The 22877-nt window shown below is 37.4% G+C and overlaps 1 protein-coding gene across 15 annotated transcripts in view; it reads right to left on the reverse strand.

The window, feature by feature from the left end:
* znf292b (zinc finger protein 292b) overlaps window positions 1-22877 on the reverse strand; it is a 109566-nt gene that overhangs the window by 43272 nt on the left and 43417 nt on the right. For all 15 annotated transcript variants that reach the window (XM_051925263.1, XM_051925273.1, XM_051925271.1 and 12 more), the window contains exons 2-3: window positions 8215-8369; window positions 852-930 (exon numbers count right to left, since the gene is read on the reverse strand). In XM_051925263.1, coding sequence (XP_051781223.1) covers window positions 852-930; window positions 8215-8369 — 234 coding nt within the window. The remainder of the gene's footprint in view (window positions 1-851; window positions 931-8214; window positions 8370-22877) is intronic.

Raw genomic sequence — 22877 nt, forward strand, 5'->3', positions numbered from 1 at the left:
GCCAGACATACATAAGGTTCTTTACTGATGAGAAACTGATGGATCTTTCCCAAACAAATACATACATGATATTTGTCACTAAATTTTGTTAAAAAAAATAGTAATAATTATATGTAGTCAATGCCACAAGCATGTGTTGAATGCACCTTAAAACCAGTGTGACTGGCAGCCTTGACCATTACCCAGCTGTTATGCCAGCAGGATGGTAGGACCAGGGAGAGAGCATTTCTGAGGCACTACCTCCCCTAGGACACTAGAGGGCAGCCCTCTTGGGTGGCTATGGCAGGGCATGCTGGGACTTTAATAGAGTTTGGTACAGCTCTGTTGGGTTCCGTGGGGGCCGCCAATGGGAGCTGCAGAATCCTATAATGGACTTCCACCACACATGGGAGTGATTCCAGGTAATACTAATGAGCGACCTGAAGCATTCCCAGGAGTAGAATAAAAAGAGCCACCTCACTCCTTTCGGGGAGCCAGAGTCGGGAGGAGGTTGATGAAGCTTTCTGAAGAGGTGTGGAGACGGAAGGACAGGGGTAAAGGAACAGACTGGCAAAGAGAAGGGACTGTGCTTACTTTGCTGTACTGTGGCTATTGTGTTGCTGTGGGGAGTGAAGCAAGCGTACCCACATGTAAATAAACTGTGTGCTGTGTGGCAAACTTGTGTCTCAGCCTGTCTGTGTCAGGGTTTGGATGGCTGTATGCTCCCTGGTGGTTCACACCAGCAGTACCATAAACTAAATTATATTTGGCAAGACGCCTTCAGTCACTATGATGTTACCAATACCTAAATTTCAAAATTACTATAAAATAGGTTAATAGTTGACATGCTGAAAAAGGATTTTTAGACTTACTTTTATCACAGTCTGGAACTTACTCCACAAAGGTTTTGGTATTTGTTCAGGCAATGAAAGCAAAAGTTCAACACAGCTCCTGAAAATAAAATTATAGAAAGAAAAAATGCACCATATATAATAAGAAACAATCCTTCAGATTTTGCAGTGAAAAGGAAGAAAATTGCTTAGAGGATAGGAATGATAAGGAATCAATGGAAAGCAACAAACAAGACAAATAAACTTTTGTTCATCTTGTATACTATAACAATAATTAAGATTAGTATGCCACTTCATTCAGAACAACAGGAGAGATTTCATTAGAAAAATGAGTGGAATTTATAGACCTGTGGTTCTCAAATAAAAGGTAATTGAAAGGGGTGTTGCCCACCATTATAATGAACTTGAATATGAATTTTGAAAATGTAGGCATCATGGCATGGGCAGATATCGGTTGAGGCTGTAATCGATGATAAAGATAAGGAGTTGTTGATATTGCGTACATACCTGGACTCCAACCATGTTCCACCGAGTGGAAGGCTGACCTTTGTTTGTAATAAAAAAGGTAGCTATCATCTGATGTTGGGACATTATAATGTCACATTATAAGGTCTTGTGTGAAATTGGCTATTAAGTACCTTATAACTTCTTGGAAGTCTCTACCTGGTATTTGTGTTCTTTTTTTATTCATCTTCTTCAACTTGATACATTTATAAACACAACTGAGAGTAAGTATTGTTAGGATCAATTAAATCATTAAGAGTTTAAAGTAAATCAGGAGAGATACCTGTACTTTTTGGTATGGTAAGTCTCTGCTTTATGGCTTCATCAGGGTCTATAATGCAAAGGTTGGCATGGACTGGAGGTTGACCTTTGCAGGGGTTTAGTCTACCAATATAATGATAATGAATTCTGAAGACGTAGGCATGAGGTCTTGGTGGATTATCAGTACAGGCCCCCTGGACGCAAAAGCTAAGCAGCAGAGTTTCTTGTGTTGCCACCCTTTGCATCAATGTTTCACTTGCATAGTTTTTATATTACATTAATTTGGTCAGTGTCTCAAATATACAAACTGTCTTCCTTTGCCAACAGCATGTATTTCTCCGCATCCTGTTACTAATCAAAACACATTTTTTTTGCAAGCATGCGTGCACACTCAACAGCAAGAGCACGTTGTAAGCTGCTGAGTTTGCGTCACATATAAATAGCAAAGTCAGATTATTGTTATCATCGTTGTTATTATTTAAAAATCTGGCCTATCTACTTTAATGCAGCTGTATTATTTTTCCAAGGTCAGGTAGCTGAAATGTCAATATTTTACTAATATACGTATGATTCACACACAAGTAAAAAGATTGTAAACTACCATTAAATACAATTAAAACTAAAAATCATCATCATTTTGTGAAATCAACACTGGTACAGACAGTATGCCACACTGCATATACACACACAGTGCCCTTCATTTGGGATTCATATTTTTCCTTGATTTACCCCTCTGTTCCACAGTTTAAAATTACAAATCAGACAATTCAGACATGATTGAAGTGCAAATTTTAAGGGTATTTGCATACATTTAGTCACACCATGTAGAAAATACAACACTTTTTGTACACACACAAATCTTTTCTGATGTGTATTTTTTGATTTGTAACTTTAAACTGTGGAGAAGGGGGGTAAATCAAGGAAACTGTGTTTTTGTCCCAAACATTATGGAAGGCAGTTTTCTGTGTATGAATATAGACAGACAGTTAGAAATTATATTTCACAAGTCATGGCAGAAAATAAAATTCTGTCATTATCAACAAAAGCAACAAATTAGAGCAAAAAAACAGCAGTTTAAAAGACATATTCTGGTAATCAACATTCTAAACAAAGGCAACTAGGGATGTACCAATCTGATGTACTAACCTTTCTAATGAACTCGGTATTTGCCAAACTTAACCAATCTAAATATGATAACATTTCAAAGCTTAGCCACACATATTCAGCTGTGTGTGACTAAACAATCCTTTATTTACTGTTGCACTTCAAGATCAGTATTTTTCTATTAAAATATCACGTTGCATGCTTTCCTACGACTCTCTGTTGTCCTCATGGCTTGTCATAATGCCGGCTACAAAGTCGAGCCAGAGCATGTCGGGAAAGAGTACAAAGTGGCTAAGTTGTCACTTGATAAGTAAGATTTGCTTTGTTGCATAGCTCAAGCAATTATTATCCAGTAAAAAATAGTTTTGCTTTTGAATAAATGCACACTAATCTCCATATGCTGAAATTGATAGAGCAGATACAGGGTTGAATCTTGGGAATTAAAGAAAATGCTGAAAATGGAAATGCCATCCGATTTCTGATTAAGCTTTTACCAATTTTGTTTTCCAGCTGTATTATAAGCCTGTTGTGGACAGGTATCATGGCATGTATATGCCTAACCATAACTCATCCTCCCTGAAATCATTAAATTTTACCAACCGCCTTATTTTGAAAGAGATAAAGAAGATGCCTAAGGAGTCCTAAAAATGGCAGTGAATTTTCTGCTGCCCTTGAGTTGAGTTCACTAACCCCTAAAGTCAGGAAGGCTATGGCTTCATTTATTAAACAAGCTTATAGATGGAGTTGAAACATTTTCTCCTGAGTCAGGCTTGTCTCAAGATTTCACATGCTTCAGGACATGTGTTTACTCCCACCGAGAAGAGAGCTTCAAAGTCACTGATGACCTCTGAAGCACAAGGTGCATTCTCTTTTTAACAATCACTATCTATTTGCAGTTGCTTGTGGTCACTGCATGTAACAGATATACAGAGAACAAGGCACTAAAAACATACAGAACAAGAGAGCTGACTAAAGAGCGATGAACCTAAGTTTATGCACCAACGGTAAAAGTTTATAAAAGAATCTTATTTTTTTCACTACTTCAAAACAGCACAACATATTAATTGTGGTGCTTGATAACCTTTTAGTTATTTCTAACACATTCGGTGTTACTTTTATGATGTTTAGAAGTATATTCCCAACATGTACAACTCAAAGTGCAGTGTTTGACAAACTAAAAAAAATGTCCAGCATTTACAGTGCTATATGGAACATGAAAACTGAAAACCCTGTAACCAGATGCACTTAAGTAGCACAAAACAGTCAAAAACGAGGCTGTGTTTAAAAGGAAAAAGAATTCTTGTAGTACTAACGGTAATTTTTAGCCTATTTATTTTACCAGTTTGTTTTCACACTAAAATGACTGCACTCTGAATGTAGTTGCATTCGATACAATTGTAATTTCTGCTTTTGTTTAATGTTATTTTATAACTTATTGCTGAACTGAAAGGATTACAATAACTATTTTGTGCTATTATCCAGTAGTATACATAACTCCTAGTTATTTCCTTGCATATTTATTTTTTAATAGTTTATAAAAGTGATGTGTAGATACAGCCCCATATTGCTTTACACACAAAAAAATTCTTAGTCCATTTTCCACTGTCAATTATACAGATTTTAAACTGAATACGATAAATGAGCACTGGTATCAGATCTGAATGTATCACTGGCCTATACCCCAAGTTAAGGTACTGGAATCGGTTTTGGGAGACAAAAGTGGGATCAGCGTGTTCCTAATGACAACTTCTTATGCTAGTCACTTCTGAGACTTTCAAGAAAAATTCTAAAACATACACACTAGGGTGTGTTTCTAGAAAACAATCAATCTTATTGAATAACAAACAAGATAATGAATGATATAGGTAAAGAATGAGAGTTCTGTGAGCTCTTCTCAGAGCCCTTTGTTATTCAACATTTAACAAACTAACTAAACTGTTGGGAGAATGAGAACTGTATGTAGGCATTGTGCTATTCCTGTATTTTTGAAGGTGGGGTTTGAGTCCTTTCCTGTCCTTGTTTGGATCCAAGAGAAGGAGCCTGCACGTGGAGCAACCTGAATATAAGGATGGAACTACGGCCAACACTTTGAAGCTGCCGGGCGGAAGATTATGTCTTCCGTCCGAGGCCGGGCGGAAGATTATGTCTTCCGTCCGCTTAAAATCCTTTCACCGTGGCAAACGAAAGATGGCAAGACTGAGTAGATCAAGATACCCACATGCTTGATACGTCTGTCATAAGCTTCCCGTTTGTAATACCGCGTGAACCCGTCAATAAAGAGCTAGATTATCCTTTATGCTTCTCGTATAATCTTGTAACCGTCATATTGCATGAGGGGTGGGGATAATACCTTTTTTTTTATAATTATTTAAATTCAGGTTAATTAAAATGCCGCAATTCAAAAGAACACATTTCCAGAGAGCTAATGCCTCTTAAGGAAACAGACGGTAGCAATAGTAAGTGAAGGAAAACTATTTTAGTGTAGGCAGCTCTTAACCAAAGCCTGTGATGGACTGTGATATAGAGGGTCAATGGCTTAGTACTTGGCGATTGGTTTTAAATAAACAAATAAATAAGTCACTGGCTTCATCTTTGTGGGTGCGCCTGCTCATGCAATTGTGTGGAGTTGGGGGAGCAATCAAGACAGGTGCACCTTTAAATGAGGGTGTGCTCTGTCTTGATTGCTTCAACGGCTTCCTGTGGAAAACCAAAAAAAATATGACTAGCTTTGCTAGAAGGAAAGTTAACTTTGTTGATTTGACCTTGATTCCCTGCGCGTGCATGAGTAGCAAATAGCAAACTGCTTCTAAAATGGCATGTGGAGAGATACCCAAGTGAATGGGAAAAGCAAACCTTTTTCGTATTATTGCTGAATCAAAGAGTTGCTACTGAACACAGACTGTTTATGCTGCTCCCTGATAAAAGAAAATGTTTCTGCTGGTATCTGTTCAGATTAAGTTAAAAATGTACACTCAATTACAAATACAGATAAAAAAGCTGTAGTGTAATTAATGATTAAAGACAATTAAAACCTGAAAAGGCATGTATATTTACACTTAAGCAGTCTTCAACTTCCAATATCAATTAATTGAATCAATGTGTAAGAATATTTATATACAGTAGACCCCCGCGAAGTCACGGTTCAGGGTTCGCAGACTCACTCGTTTGCAGATTTTTCCTTAGAATCTAACTATTTGTTAGCAAAAAGCGCAAATATCCTCCGCAATTTTTTATGCTTTTTTTCATGGCAATACTGTGCTGTAGAAAGAACAGGAAACAACCCCTGAGGGGAACGCGGTTTGGGATGGTGAAAGTAGCCAATCCGAGAGCGTTATTCATTTCTCCATGCTGCTGATTGACTGCTGCCTTGTGACGCGTCTCCAGCTGAGTGTCCTCATGTTTTCCATTTTGTTATTGTATTCATTTTGCTATTCTTAAATGCACAAGATGTCGCTGAAACGCCCTGCACCTTCTTAGGCTTCTGGCACTGAGCCTAAGCGCCAGAAGAAGTTTAAAACACTCCAGGATAAGGTTAAATTACTGGATTTGCTCTGGGAACTAAAAAGTTATGCTGCAGTAGCGCGCCACTATGGCATTAATGAAAGCACCGCACATTACATAAAGAAGAACGAACCAGCGATCTGGAGTACCGTATCTGTAAGTTTCTGTGATAGTGCCAAAAAGATAACGACAGTAAGGAATAAAAATATTGTCAGGATGGAATCTGCCTTGGCATTGTGGATCACCGACTGCAGGAAGAAGAACATCCCCTTGGATGGTAACATCATCCGTGAGAAAGCACGGAAATTGTACCAGCAGTTTGCTAGAGGAGGCAATGTAGCAACTTCCCATCACAATGCTCCTGAAACCTATAAAGAAAAGCCAGCACGAAACCCCACCAGAAGAAGACCCGTCCAAAGATACAACTCCTCCTGAAGCGTCTGAAGAGGCGCCACCTGATGACTTTTAAATCCTCTGCATCGTACTGCACAGCTACTTCATCATCATCATCAATATCATTCATCATTGGTGAGTAACCGTACATTTTACTGTATTTTAATTAAATGAAAAGTATTATGTATTTACTCTACTTATAACAAAGAAAACGACAGCGCGTTCCAAAGAAAATACACTTGCATGAATTACAGTACGTATAGCGGTAACATCGGTATTTTACATTCTAGCACCGCAGGAGACATAGCAGTACACTACTGTACAGTATATGGGTTTACCTTTACATTCTGTTTTTAGGTAATGTATTAATGTATTAAGCTGAGTTTGCAACGAAATTAAAGTGCTTTAGGGGCATACTGTATTTAGGGTTTAAACTATAAAAATAGGCATTTAAAAGGCATTTTTTAACCACATCCAAAAGTCGCAGTTTTTCACAATTCGTGGGTGCTCTAGGAACGTAACCCCCTCAAATTTTGGGGGTGTACTGTATATTTTTTGTTAAATTGTGAAAAGTACTTTTTTTTTAATTAAGCTTTGTTTCTGATAAGTACATTACAGAAGAAACTGAATAGTATCACAGCTTGCAATTATTAGAAGCATTTTATTTTATCTCATTTATGTATTATGGGCAAATACATACTTTACTAATAAAATATGTACTGAAAGTATTTTAAGAAAATTTTATTTTAGTATTTTATGATCACTGAGCAATAAGGCCACAGAATATTATTTTGTTAATAAAAAAATGAACAGGTAACACCTATGGTCTATAGTTTAAATACAAAAATATCAAAGTTAATACTTTAATATAAGGTTTCTACCTGTCTGGTTATGTAGTTTTTTTAAAGGGATAAAGAAAAAAAAATCATAATCAGCCAATTAAGTAACATAAAATCAGTGATTGTTATTGGCCCTAAAAAAACTAATTGGAGCATCCCTAATGCTTGCTTGTTTATGTTAGTTTATTCTTCTGGTTTCTTTACCATATATACAGTACCATTTTTGAGCACTTCACATCTTAAGGGAAAATTCAGAAATATAATCTTATTAGAACAAAGCTAATTCCAGTGAGGATAAATGGAATGACATAATGTAAAAAAATTAACAATAGACAAATTTACACAGGAGAATCACATTTGGATCTAATAATCCTATTCTACCCTAATAGAAGCTAAAATTGGATAAGGTCAAGACAAATAATTTTGCCACTGTTGCCCAGTTCAGGTTTAGTTTTTCTCTTTTTTTTTGCTACTAAGAGTACACAGTACATTAGTAGTTGCAACAGTGGGAATACAAAGCCATCATAATTTCTCCAAGGACAATAAACATGTCATAGTTAAAACTAACTTTTCTGATTTACAAACATTTTATCTGAATTCCACTAAGTGCAAATGCACTACTATTGAATGGGTTGGTGGGGTTGAGCTCTAAATAAATATAAGAAAGATTACCTTTAAAAAAAATATTTTTAAAGAATTTTAACATTGGGTGTGTCTTGTGTCTCATTTCCTCATCACCTCAAAAATGAAATATAAAATTAATAAAAACTTAAAATACTTACAGTACCAAACGTTCCAAAACGAGACCTACACTTTCACACTCAGATGTAAGATGATGCCGAGCTTCAGCAAAGCTTAGAATGGCAATCATGTACACTTCAACGAGGGGAAGAGGATCCTCTGATATCTTCCACCGATCTGCATATTCTACAAGAGTCTAGAATGAGAGGTATTGGGGAGGGGTCAGAAGAAAAGACAACCATTATCTTTGTCTGCTTCTGGGCAGATTTAGGCATTCTAGCAACAACCAACCCTTGTTGAAAATAAATTGCAACAACAGATACAACAACAAGGAATAAGCTAAGATTAAATACCATTCCTGAGGTACAGGGTGAGCCAAAATGAAGTACCACATTTCTCAAGGTCATTGCATGAAATAGAGGCAACCGAGTAGGTTTGATAGACAATCCCTTGTAGCTTTCAGTCAGCAATGTGCCTTTCCTCCTAACGGCGATGTCCAAAATCAGAAAACAATTCTTCAGTAGATGGCTAAATTTAGACAGATGGGTACGACATTGAACAGAAAATCTCCAGGCTGTCCTTGGACTGCATGAACACCTGAAAACAGCCAAGCTGTAAGGGCATCAATTTTGCAGTCTCCTAAACGTTCAGTGTGCAAATATGCTTCTGCCTTAGGCATTTCCAACATGTCTTTGAGGAGGATTTTGCATGAGGACCTTAATTTCCATCCTTACAAAAAGATGGTAGTGCAGGAACTCACTGAGAGAGACTGGGAGAGCTGTAGAGTTAGGCGCAAACATTCTGCAAACCATTCATCAAGACACCATTGTCATGTGCAGCAACAAGGCACATTTCTATTTGAATGGTTCCGTAAATATGCAAAACTTTTGCTACTGGGCTGAAACCAACCCTCGTGAACTTCAGAGACCCCTGCACAGTTAGTGTGTTTCAGTTTGGTGCGCTGTTGCACAATTTGACATTGTAGGCCCTTACTTTTTTGAGGAGGTGGAAGCAATGGTCACCGTCACTTCAGAATGTTACATTGAAATGCTAGAGAAGTTTTTGCGGCCCCAACTGGAACAAATGGATGTGGTGGATGCCTGGCTACAACAGGATGGAGCAACAGCTCAAACAGCGCAGAGATCCATGCAAGTTTTGTGGGAGATGTTTCCGGAGAAGCTGATCTCCCTGCGTGGCAATGATGGGTGGCCTTCATATTCACCTGATCTCACTCCATGAGATTTTTTCTTGTGGGGCTATCTCAAGTCGAAGGTATACACACACTGACCTCAAAACCTTGAAGCACTCAAGGATGCTATTCGCCATGAAATCGCCTTTATTTCCCTTGAAATGGTCATGTAAGCATTCAGAAATCATCTCGAAGAGTGCATCACTAATGATGGCCACCACCTTGAAGACATCATTTTTAAAACACAGTGAAAAAAATCTATTTGGTTTACTCTTTCTTGTGTCATAATGCAATTTATTTTATCTTGTAGCATTTTTGTAGAATAAACGTTTGAAATACGGTACTTCTTTTTGGCTCACCCTGTAGCATGTAACACCTACATTTTGTAGAAAGGGAATGATCAGATGACTGAACTACAATTCAGAAAGGCAGTTAAAGTATGTAAGGCAGACTTTCTGACCATGTACAGTTGCTCAAATATTTTACTTATTTTTTTAATAAAACCCATAAATCCTAAGTCAATTTTCTGAATCAAAATAAGTGAAGAATATGTGCAAAATAAAGCAACTATAAAATGTACACACCATAATTGTAAGCAATCATTAGCTTAAAGTGTGCTACTTGAAGATGGAGTTAATAATGTGTGTCATCACACTGAAGAATGTCTTGAGTTGCTTCCCATTAAGCACACTTTTTTTTTTTCAAATTTAAAGTAATGCAGAGCATATTATTTAGACTTATGTACAGGATAGAGAGGGATTTTATGATTAAGGAGAGTAAGGAAGTGAGCTAGTAGTGAAACAAAAGTTACAAAAGAGTGTTCACTGAGGATGTAATATCTGAAACCAAACATTTTAAGTGTACAAAATGAAAAGAAAATGCTTTGTAATAATACCAGAATTATTACTGGGATGGGTGACATCTTAGCCAAAGAAACCTATGCACCAAGTCAAAACTAATAGGCAATAAGCAAAGGTATATAAATTTAGAGGGGTCGGGGATGGAGCACCACAATTACTTGATTTATCTTCACAGAGTTCCAGATTATCTGGCCTTACATAGTAATAGAAATTTAACAATATGAATGTTAATCCACATACTACATTATGGATTCAGCATTTAAAATTAAATTATTTACTGATAATAAGAATGCAAACACTTTTCAAAGGTCACTCATTCAAATACTGGGGCTTCACCACAATATGCTCTGTCTCCTTTACTATTTACACTATATATAACCTGGATCCTGAGACAACAATGATTTTTGTTTGATTATAATCAAGTGGAATGTTTTGTAAGGAGGTACAATAGTAACTCTTTCTCTGAATCTCAAAAAGACTTAAAAAAATAATTTTAATTTTAGAAGGCAGGAATTGGAATGTTCATCTTTCACTCTTCTGGGAAAATAAGCAGTCAAAGAGACTGAATATAAATGTAGAGGATCTCATATTATACTAGATAAACTTTATTAATACAAAGGGGAAAGTTAGAATACGTAGATAACCTAAATTAGACTATAATTACAAAAATGATTTTATCGCAGTTTGACCCAGTCTTGTTATTTCAGCCCCACTGCCAGTTTTAACAAGCTGAAAAATCAAAATTTAAGAAGCCAAAGTTATTGTAGCTAATGTGAATTACTCAATAAGACTATGATACATAGTGAAGATGATGAAACTGGAAATCATCTGTCTACTACACGTAGCACTTTGCTACAGTACAGCAGGGAGGGTAGCCATTTTAAAGATCCACTCAGTATCACCCTAAAATTCCTCTCTGTAGTGTCAAACAACTTTTTAACAAAAAACAAAAAAAAAACAACAAACAGGGATAGAAAAGTTTTAGGGATAAACAGCACCTTTACACAGTATGTATGATATGTCGGTTTAGCTACCTGTTGACTGTTTGAAGTAATTATCCAAGTAGTTTTCTTAACACTTAACCTATTGTACTCAAGTGATTTGTTCTTGTCTGTTTTAATGAATTTCATGTTTTCTCATGTAAATATGGCCGAATGAAATGTTAAACCTGAAAAGGATGAGGTTTAAAAAAAATATCATCAATTAGTGTCAGTGAGTCTATTTAAATGAATATTGAAAAATAAAAATAAGATAAAATCTATGGTAAAGTAATAATGAAACTTTATCAGTAATTAACAACAGAGATTAACATCTCTGCATAGATTTAGTAGAGATTAACATCTCTGCATAGATTTAGTAATCACATTAAAGGAAAGAGCAGAAGGTAAGATTAGTGCTCAAAACAGTTTATAGATCTACAATGAAATGTTTGTAGCAAAGTACTGATTTATAAATTCATATCACAAGTATTTATATATCCTAAATGTTAAGGACTCTATAAATAAACAAGATCAAGTTTTTGAGATATTTAGTAAAAGAATAAAACTTCATAATCAAGGTTTTTTTGTCCAAGAAACTGAAACTGGCTACTAAAGTCACAAAAGACACATGACTATTTGAAACTGTGCTTAGACTCATTTTTGTACCTTGATTTGATTCCTTAAAACAAGCCATTTGTTCAGTTAATTTAAAACAGTAATATTGTACTTTTCTGTGTAAAATTTGACTGCTATACCACAATATATAATAATTTACTTTTATTTCTTGAAGATACACTTTCACACATACTCTCAACACTCAGAGCCTTACTTTATACCAACAAAGTAAAATTTCAGTAAATATTGTGATTTTCCATGTAAAGAAAAACATATGCTAAAATGAAGTACATTGTTAATATTTAGAATCGATTTACAATATGGCTTTCAAGGCATATGCCTGTTAGAGAGCTAAATACAATATTAGAGAGCTAAATACAATAGGGAACTCTACTTGCACTCTCGTTGTACTGCTACAGCAGCCTGTGTTAATATTGTTATTAGCCAGTTTTTGTATATTCCTGCACAAGAACCCCGAAGTTCCCTTTTTACAACTGGCACTGCTTTAGTCTTAGCTTTGCCTCCTGCCATATTGTATTTTAGGTTAAAGAGATTATCGTCTTTTTACCTTCAAGTTGTCAATGGTTATCACATCCTGATACTTTGTATGATTTCTTGCCAGAAACCTACATTAAAGTATGCAGATTCTCAGCCTTTGACATTCTTGGTGAATAAAAGCTCTGAGGCTAAGGATCTGCGCTGGTAGCCCGAAGGTTGCCGGTTCAAATCCCCGTCACTTCCAAAAGAGATCCTACTCTGCTGGGCCCTTGAGCAAGGCCCTTAACCTTCAATTGCTCCAGGGGCGCTGTACAATGGCTGACCCTGCGCTCTGACTCCAAGGGGTATGCAAAAACTAACAAATTCCTAATACAAGAAATATATATTAAGGGTGGAAATCAGCAGAGATCTCTCAATTCAATATTACGATGATTTTTGCCTGCCAATTCAATATATATTGCGATTTTTAAAGTATTGCGATTTTCTATATATTGCAATTCAATACTATGATTTATTGCCGATTTATTAAAGAGAGTACTTCTCTTCAACTTGACATTTTTAAGTGAATGTGTGTAATAGTATTATTATATAAATTACAATTATATAAATTATTAAAAAAAAAGTTTGTTATTGAGTCAATAAGTAAACTTCAGAACTGTATACATAACAACAGAAATGCATGAAACTGAGAAATTTCATACTGACAGTACAAACATGTATACTTTTGGAGCAGCATGCATTACATATGAACAAATAAAAATAAATTTAGAGTGAAATATAACATTGTGCAGAAATGAGAAATCCTCTGAAATCCTTAACAATAAATGAAAGGCAGTAGAATATAAAATTTTCAGTAAATATTGTAAACTAAACCATACTTAGTAAGGAAAAAGGTGAAAAAAAAACGCTCCATATGAAACAGTGTTGCAAAATGAGGAGATTCTATTTGTAAAAACAATAGCTGGTTGACATGCTCTAGGGTCAGTGTGCTTCTTTGGGAAGCTATAATATCTCCTACTGTGGAGAACACACACTCAGCAGACACACTTGTCCCTGATATAAACAAGTACCACTTCGCTAGTTGGGTCAAGAGAGGGAACTCTTGATTGATGTCTTTTCCACCACTCCAAAGGGTGTCTAGAAAAAGAAAGAGTTATAGCAATTTTATACCTTTTCATCTCATCCTCTGCTTTTTCTAAGGACGCCTTGGTAGGTGTCTCACTGACATGTTCAAAAGGGCTACCAAGTAAAACTTCTAGTGCACAAGATGCATTTTTTCTTGGCAGATGGAGGGGAGTGGTCCTATGTTTTCCAAAGCTAGGATCCTCCAATTCTGACCATGCTTCTCCCTTCAGAATGACCAACAAACTGTAATTTGTAAATTAATCAATTTTGTTCTCCCATCCCAAATAAATAAATATATGCTTGGTATAAAAATCCACAACTTGGTACCAATATCCGCCAAAATTTGCACACCTCTCTCATTTTATCAGAGAAAAGACTGTAGACTTTAGGAACTTTCCAACTGCAGGAACTTTGTTTTCAGGAACCAAGGAGTTCCTGTACTATGATGGCCCTAGGCCACTTGCGGTTCCTGGCTGAGCTTGTCTGTTGCATACTCACCACACAACAGGAAATGTACACAAAATATGTGACATGCAAAGATCAGTAACGCAGTGCAAAGTGAGGTGCACTTGGGAGTTCATGGGGGCTCCTCCCACCCTTCTGCTTTCAAAGCAATCGTGACTTCATGGAGTGTGGTGCAAAGTACAGCACTCCATCTTCACCCACAACTCTCAAAGATCCAAACTAACAGGTTTGTGAGATGGCTCCAGTGCTTGTGGTCAATCAATCAGCACAATACATACCTCATGTCCCACCCACGATAGTTCATGGTTGAACAAGAAGTACATACCCTGGAGTAAGAGGTAAACAAAAAGTATTTGGAGATATCCAAACAGGAATTGCAAATAGATAGATGGACAGATAGATATAGATCTTTATTGTCATTGTCACTTTTACAAAGGAACAACGAAATTGAAGGTGCAGTCGACTCAGTGTGAGGAATAAGAGTTAAAAAGACAAGAAGAAAGAAAATAATAAACCGAATAGTAATAAAAGTACTTTACAAATTATACAAATTGCACTTGTTGACTTAAGGTCTATATTGCACATTGGGAGAATGATATGGAGCAGTTTTATTCTGAGTTCAGGATCATGATTGCTTTTGGATAAAAGCTGTTTTTAAGGAAGTTTGTCCTGGTTTTCATTGCTCTGTATCTCTTGCCCAATGGCAAAAGCTGAAAGAGGCAATGACCGGGATGTGATGAATCCTGTGAAATGTCTATTGCTTTTTTGCGGCATTGGGAGGTGTAGATTTGTTCCAGAGTGGGAAGGGTATACAACCAATTGTTCTCTCTGCTGTCCTGACGACCCTGTGGAGCGCTTTCTTTTCTGAGGAAATGCAGCTGCCGTACCACACACACAGTCCGTACGTGAGCACACTCTCGATGGAACAGTGATAAATAGCAAGGAGCAGATTTTTGGGGAGATGGTTCTTTCTGAGAAATCTCAGAAAATACAGTCTCTGCTGCACCTTCTTCAGCAGCTCCATGGTATTGGCGCTCCAGGTCAGCTCATCCTCCAGCTCAATACCCAGAAACCTGAACACCGGGACCCTCTCCACACAAGCCCCACCAATAATGAGTGGCTGGATGTCAGTTTTGTTTTTTCTAAAGTCAATAACAAGCTCCATCATTTTTTGGTGTTGAGGAGCAGGTTATTGACTGTGCACCACTCTGACAGCCGCTCCACCTCGTCCCTGTATGCCAGCTCACCCTCCTTGCCCGAGATGAGTCCGACCACCGTCGTGTCATCCGCGAACTTTATAATCTTGTGGCTATGGTGAGTGGGGACACAGTCATATGTGTAGAGGGTGTAGAGAAGCGGGCTGAGCACACAACCCTGTGGTGTCCCGGTGTTGAGTCTGAGAGCAGTGGATGTGTGGAGACCCAGTCTGACCCTTTGGGAGTGACCAGAGAGGAAGTCCAGTATCCAACTGCAGGTGAGTGATGGAAGTCCCAGATCTGCCATTTTGGACACCAGTCGTTGTGGGAGGATGGTGTTAAATGCCGAGCTGAAGTCTACAAAGAGCAGTCTGGCGTAACTCCACTGCTGCTCCAGGTGGGTCAGGGCAGCATGAAGGGCTGTGGCCATAGCATCCTCCGTGGATCTCTTTGCTTTGTAAGCAAATTGAAATGGGTCCAGGTATGCTGGCAGGCAGGCGATGATATGACTCCGCACCAGTTTCTCAAAGCACTTCATGATGACAGATGTGAGTGCCACTGGGCGGAAATCATTCAGACTGTTCGTGATGGATTTTTTCGGCAGTGGAACAATGATTGAGGACTTGAGGCAGGATGGTACAGTGGCCTGGGACAGGGACTGGTTGAAAATCCTAGTGAAGATTCCGGCCAGTTGATCTGCACAGTCTTTGAGCACCTGTCCAGCCACAACGCCGGGTCCTGCAGCCTTCCTCGGGTTCACCTTCCTCATCACCCGCCTCACCTCACACTCTTCCACTGTGAGTATATTGCTGTTGTGAACAGGCTGCTGTTGGTGTCGCCTCAAAGCGGGCAAAGACGACATTCAGCTCCTCTGCCAGAGAAGCGTCTCCCTCAGCGGCTGAGGAGTTGCTGGATTTGTAGCCGGTGATGTGCTGGACATCCTACCACACCTGCCTAGTGTTGTTACTCCTCAGATGGTCCTCTATCCTCCTTCTGTATGCTGCCTTGGCCTCTCAGATGCCTCTCTTCAGGTTTGCTCTGGCTACACTGTAAAGAGCCCCATCCCCAGACCTGAAAGCAGTATTCCTAGCTTTCAGTAGACTCTGGACATCTCTCGTCATCCAGGGCTTCCTGTTAGGATAAATCCTGATGCGTCTGTCCCTGGTGATGTTGTCTGTGCAGAGCCTGATGTAATCCAGGACTGCTGTAGTGTGGTTCTCCAAGTCTTGGTGATTGAAAACCTCCCAACTGGTCCTCTGGAAGCAGTCCTGCAACTGTTGGGAGGCCTCCTTGGGCCATATGGTAACAGTCCTGGTCATAGTGGGAGCTTGTTTCCTGAGGGGAGTATATGCAGGGATTAGAAGCAAGGACGTATGATCAGACTGGCCAAGGTGTGCTAGGGGTTTAGCCCTATAGGCCTGTCTGATGTTTGTGTACAACTTGTCCAGTGTTTTTACTCCCCTGGTTGCACACTTTATGTGTTGATGGAATTTGGGGAGAACTGCTTTCAGATCTGCATGAAATGATGTGAACAGCCTCAGGATACTTGCTCTGTTTACTGCTGATGGTGTCATGCAAAAGCCCCAGAGCCGAGTTAGCATTAGCATCTGGTGCTATATACACAGCAGTTAGCAGTATAGCATTGAATTCAAGGGGGAGGTATATGGGTCTGCATTTAATTGTCATAAACTCCAAGTCTGGAGAGCAGTGTCTGGTGACTATGGTGGAATTTGTGCATCAGCTATTGTTCACATAAATGTACAACCCCCCTCCTGATGGAGGGGGTGTGAGCTGCCGCCTTCAACAGCTTTGTACCGGCGGTGCTTCGCATACTTAAAAGCCAAACAGCCCTATTGATTTGTTTGCTTTCTCTGTCTTTATGACAGTCACTGCTCCTGACGCACACTCCTTTGAAGAGGAAGATATGTTTGCATTCTTTTAATTGTGAGACAGAACTGTCATCTCTGTCTTGTCATGGAGCACAGTTTAAACTTTTGAAAAAGAGACAAATGTTTGTTTGCAGTGTTTGAATAACGTTCCTGTCTCTCTACAACCTCCTGTGTTTCTGCGCAAATCTGTGACCCAAGCATGACAATATAAAAATAACCACATAAACATATGGTTTCTACTTCGCGGATTTTCTTATTTCGCGGGTGGCTCTGGAACGCAACCCCCGCGATGGAGGAGGGATTACTGTACATGCATTTCATGTATGTTCTGTGTCTACAAAGCTCTGGGTTAGTGCAGGATGAAAGGAAATGTGGGGCAAGAAATGCTGAACACATACCTAAAGCAGAAATTTTTTCCATGTTGTACTAATAATGAGGTGCAGTGTATAATGTGTGAAGACTTTATTCCAAATATCAAATAAACATGTGCGTTTGTATTCAAAAATATAACCAAAGTTTAAAAAAAAACATTATATTTACAAGTTGCTGTCAAGGAAAGTTCACAGAAATCAGGAAAGTTTATAAATATTGCAAATAAACAGATACTTGATTCATAATTGATGCTTATTAGACATCTGTGGAGCTAACATAGAAGATATTTTACATAAAGGCAAAATCAAAGTATAACAAACTATTGTGGTGACTTCTCAGTTAGTGGAAACATGCAAGACAAATTTTGCAATAAAAGAAAGTAACAGTTTATTTGGGTGTGAGGTTCAAAAAGGGAAAGAAGCAGGGAGTGGTGCGGGGCAGTACTGATTGTAAAGAAACAGCATATTGAACTATGCACAATCTTCCCCACTGTTCTGGCCACTGGGAATGCTTTTACCAAGCTGCACTGGCTAGTGCTAGTTCTTATTAGAAAGACCACAATAACACGGTGGATGAAACAGAGTCTCTTACCCCATCTGCTTCTGCAAAATATCACTTTCGACCTTTTCTCTGATCAAAAATAAACAAATAAAAAAAATCAACAAATAAATAAAAAGCTTACCATTCTGCTTCTCTCTCATCAACTTTTTGATGAAACAACACTCGATCATGTTATTACACACCTGTTTCAAATTCACTGTCGCCCTCCACCTCTCTCATCCCTGTTTGGTTAATGCCGGGTACTCATACTCTGCCATCACTTCTGCTGGCAATCCTCATTTGTACATTGACCTTGTATCACCACAGGCTAGGTAGTTCATAGCCGAATCACTACATTTATAAGAGAAACTCAGGCGCTAACAGTTTTGTGGAATGTTACTTTTAAAAGTAACTCAGTTGAACTAACCAATACTTACAAAAAAAAGTAAATATGCTATAGAGTTAAATATTACAAAATGTAATGCTTTACAGTGTGTTACTCTTTTACAAACTGAAAATTTCATTGGTCAAAATTTTTTATTGAGTCTTAAGTCCATAGAGGTACCCTCATGAAACTTACCAAAAACACAGCCAAACCTGATAATTGTCTTGTGTTTTATATAAATCCATTTAATTAATTTATGTGCAGTGAAGTAAATAACATCCATCCACATTTTCTATCCTCAAATTTGAGGTCCCGAAAGATTTGCACTGTAAACACTAAATGCTGCGCCACCAGATCAAACTGTTTTAAATTACCTATCACAAATGGCTGGATTAAAATTAGACTGATACTTTATTGTTTGGTTTCTGTTATGCCAGGCACACTTTTTAGAAATCATAATCAAACAACTAGTTACACTGCATAATAGGATCGGCAGTCGTATATGTGCTCAAACTGTACAAAAACATTTGGTCTGATTGACATGCCATGACACGAGTACTCAGACTATACGGGTACATGGACCCGATGGACAGTTTCACCCAATCAAAAAAACATGATAGCCATAGGCTTCTAAAAATGTCAACAAAGAGCATTATTCTGGACTCTATACTGAGCCATACTGTGCTCTGAAAGTACAAACAAAAGACAAATGCATAATTGTACACATAAATGGTTAAGCAGCGGACACAATATGGTCTGTCGATTTTACAAAGTGAATTAGAAGTACATAGTGTACGTAATTTACTGTTGTGTGTTTATTTTAAGTCCTTCCAGTAAAGGTTTACTAACATGCTTTTATTATTTGCCATTTAATTGTATCTGTGTTGCTATATGATATTTAGATTTTTTTTAATCAAAAATGTGCAAATGACAACGGCAATACCCAATGTACAATACATTGCGATCAATCTACAATTACATTTCATAGTGACATCAGAAAACTGCATTGTGAGACTGTTCACACTACTAGATTGCAGACTGAAATTTAGGACTTGACAGAAATTCTTCTGATTGTATGACAGCTCAATCGTAAGATACAAGCTAGAATCGCCACCCCTCTTATACTGTGAGTAAAACAAAGGCCAATGAAGATGAAATCTGGGCAGACATAGAAAATCAGTAAGTGACTGCAAATTGGGCTTAAAATCTTGCCAAAAATTTCCCAGTGTATACTTGGCATTAATGGACTTCACAAAACACATTCTTTTCTGCTTGGCTGTACAATTGTACCCTGCAATGAACCATTATACCATTGTTTTCTTCTTCCCTTAGTGCTGCCGAAATAATCACTGTCTCCCTGGGATCAAAAACGGGGAAGATTAAATTTATCCGTTAGCATATGCAGGTTTAAATGTATACCTAGGACTTTAATTCAGTTCTTTTTACTTCAGTGCATGCTACGGAACAACTTCTTTTTCACTAGCTGTGAGCAGAAGGGCACGTGTGCACAATATTAAACAGCAGAAGGTAACATCTTAAAAAGCCAATAATTGCATGAAATAATGCACTGCTTATATAAGTTTCCATACTAATGTGTGTGTGTTTAAAACGCAGTAATGCTGGTATTTTTACTTCAATAAAAAAAGTGGTGCTAGGTTACTCATTACTTTAAAAATTAATGCTTTCATTCACTAACACTGTATTTTGGGTTTGTAACAAGTGACTACTGATTGTTTTTGTGTAGTTGTGGGTCATGGACAAATTGTAAATGCATATGAAGCATGCTGGGCTATCAAATTTGCAAGCCTGGTAGTTCAGCTTTATATATGGCCACGGTTTTCAAACTTTTTTGAGCAAGTACCACTCCACGAGGACCAGTAAACTGAAGTACCACTGTCAATGAATCGTTAATTTACGCCCGTGTTGTTTTGAAGAAAAAGTCACTATAATCACTATAATTATGACATTAAAGTGATTTTAACTAATTAAGGAAATGGGTGCCCGCGCTAATTAAAGCCGGCTTGGAGTCTTCCACGCATTTACAATAGTATACTTATACTATATATGATTATATGCAACATATTGGCATTCTAGCAACATCGATTCGTGGAAAATAAAGGACCACACGAGTACCACTTGGCATGACTTGAAGTACCACCAGTGTTACGCGTACCACAGTTTGAAAACCGTGGATATATGGGGTAGAGGGTTACATGCAACTTTTACAGCAACTTGTTACTATTTGTAATGTTTTGCTGTACGTGAGTCTATAGTATTCTCCTACTGCAATATAAATGCAATTGGGATCTTGGAAGAGAATACATTAGCAAATAGATGATTTCTAAATGATTGTCATTTTTCATACATGACCTATTTCCAATGTAAACAAAAATATTTTATCCAAATGAACTGAAATACTGCATTAATTTTATTTTTAGAACCAATTTAGATTCCAATTAGTCTATCCATCAAAACATTAGTTTGACCTTCAGGATTATTCTGAGGTTCAAAATGTCCTTTACAGGTCATACACCTTTAGTTAACTACAACCAGAGATCTATACATACAACTACACTAAAATTTATAGCACTTAGATGATTAAGTGGCTCCTCATGTTAGTAAAGAAGAGGTTTAGGCTTGAAAAAGCATGTTCGCACTAGGCAATGTTTATACTACTAGTAAGGAGCATTTTCACAACCTCCAGCAAACCTGTTAAGAGCCCAGAATACATATTAATGGTGACCATCTTGTTAGTTTATATGACTCCTGTCTATTAATGCATAAGGCAAGAGCTATTTGTAATGGAGTATAACCACTGTACTTTGGAAAGTTTAATGTGCACTTCCTATGGCTAAACACTTGAAAGTGTGTGATAGGAGCATTGTTGGAATATTCAAGCCATTTGTTAGATATTACAGGCTGACTAGCATAGTAAATAGCGATCATTTTAATAGAGATGTGATTAAAAAAAACATCTTTCAGATAAATATGATTTTTATTTTAATGATACAATATCGATTCACAACATTCAGAGATTGATTCCATTATTTCACACAAATGTAGAAGCATGGAGGTACAAAGAACATCCGGACCTGCAGGTGTCGCAGAAACTGCCAAACTCATGTAACTGTCAGAACTAAACTTAGCTACATTGACATTAGTCTATAAAAATGTCCACATCTAGTAATGTAAATCCAGCAACAGTAACCTTAAAGACCAATGTAAGGAAATGTTTTGGACTTAAACTCAAGGACAGTGAAGAGATGGACAAAATCAAAGCTATGTAATGTGGGAGTTAAATACAGTGGGAATGCAATAAATATTAGAAACCATTTGACAAGACAACACCCAGTGCTGATGCTAAAAAAAAAATAAAAAAAAAAATATGCAGCCTTATTTGGAGAATATATTCTTATCATGACTTTTATCTGTAAAGATATAGTATATGGACATATAGCATTGTTGAAAACAACAGATTCAGAAACCTACTGCAAGTGTTAGGGCATGTGTTACCAACAAGCAAACATTTGAGTATGACAAAGATCAAATCATAGTCACCAATAATATAGCAAAAACATCTTCTACTGTGGACTTGTTTCATGTCTGGCATTTTGCACACATCTTGAGCCTGGCCTCATAAGCCGCCTTCAAAAGTCTAACTGTTGCACAACTGCTTGGCAGAGTCTAGATATGTTGTAACATTTTTCACCATAACATTAGGGCTCTGAAGCAAACGATTTTGGACCTTGGGGTGTGTGATATTGGGAAAATTATATCTCAATATTTTGTGGGACTTAATGATAATTAGACAATATTTTGCATCCTTTAAAAACGTGTTTGTAAAAGTCTTATTGCTCTAGCTTGGTCTTGTTAATAGGATATTAATTGTAGCTTACTAATGAGATTAATGGAAACAACAGTTAAGGAAAACAGGTCTTATTTATTTACTTCAAACTGAAGTAAAAACACAAAAACATTAAATTTACCAATCAAAGTATTAATGAGATCAAACAGTGCAAGTATGAGTAGACCATTTCAAAGTGGCCTACAAGATTTACACAAAAAATTGTACTAAGACCAACAAAACTAGTACAATAAAAGGATTTTAAACAGACAGTTATACGTAATGCAAATAAGATATGAATCCAAAGGGTATAAAATACTATTCATACTTGAACTACTGGGCATTAACATTACAGTCTGGAAAAACATGCTGCTCTGCTGTATGGTGAAATGTGCAGCACACAAGCAAGAACAAAAATCTAACATACTGTACTATATTGTAAAAATCCAAAAGTAAAATACTGCAAAGGAAAAACACTATAGCCCTTGAAAACAGATTCTATCAACGGCACAAAAAACACAAACCTATAACATTTTTAAACAAATTACTAACTCAAATTCTGTCCAATACTGTACAAAGATATGAGAAAAAATAAAATTTGTAAAATTCTACTGAGGAAGCTTAAAAGTTGTGTGACAGAAACACCAGTCTGTCAACAGAATCTGGCTTAAGAGCAGCATGATAACATTACAACAATTCCTCAAGTGCTGAAAGCCCTCTCAGAAGGGCTGCTTGAAGCAGGGATG

The sequence above is a fragment of the Erpetoichthys calabaricus genome, chromosome 3 (assembly GCF_900747795.2).
Source record: "Erpetoichthys calabaricus chromosome 3, fErpCal1.3, whole genome shotgun sequence".
In the NCBI taxonomy this organism is placed as follows: domain Eukaryota; kingdom Metazoa; phylum Chordata; class Cladistia; order Polypteriformes; family Polypteridae; genus Erpetoichthys; species Erpetoichthys calabaricus.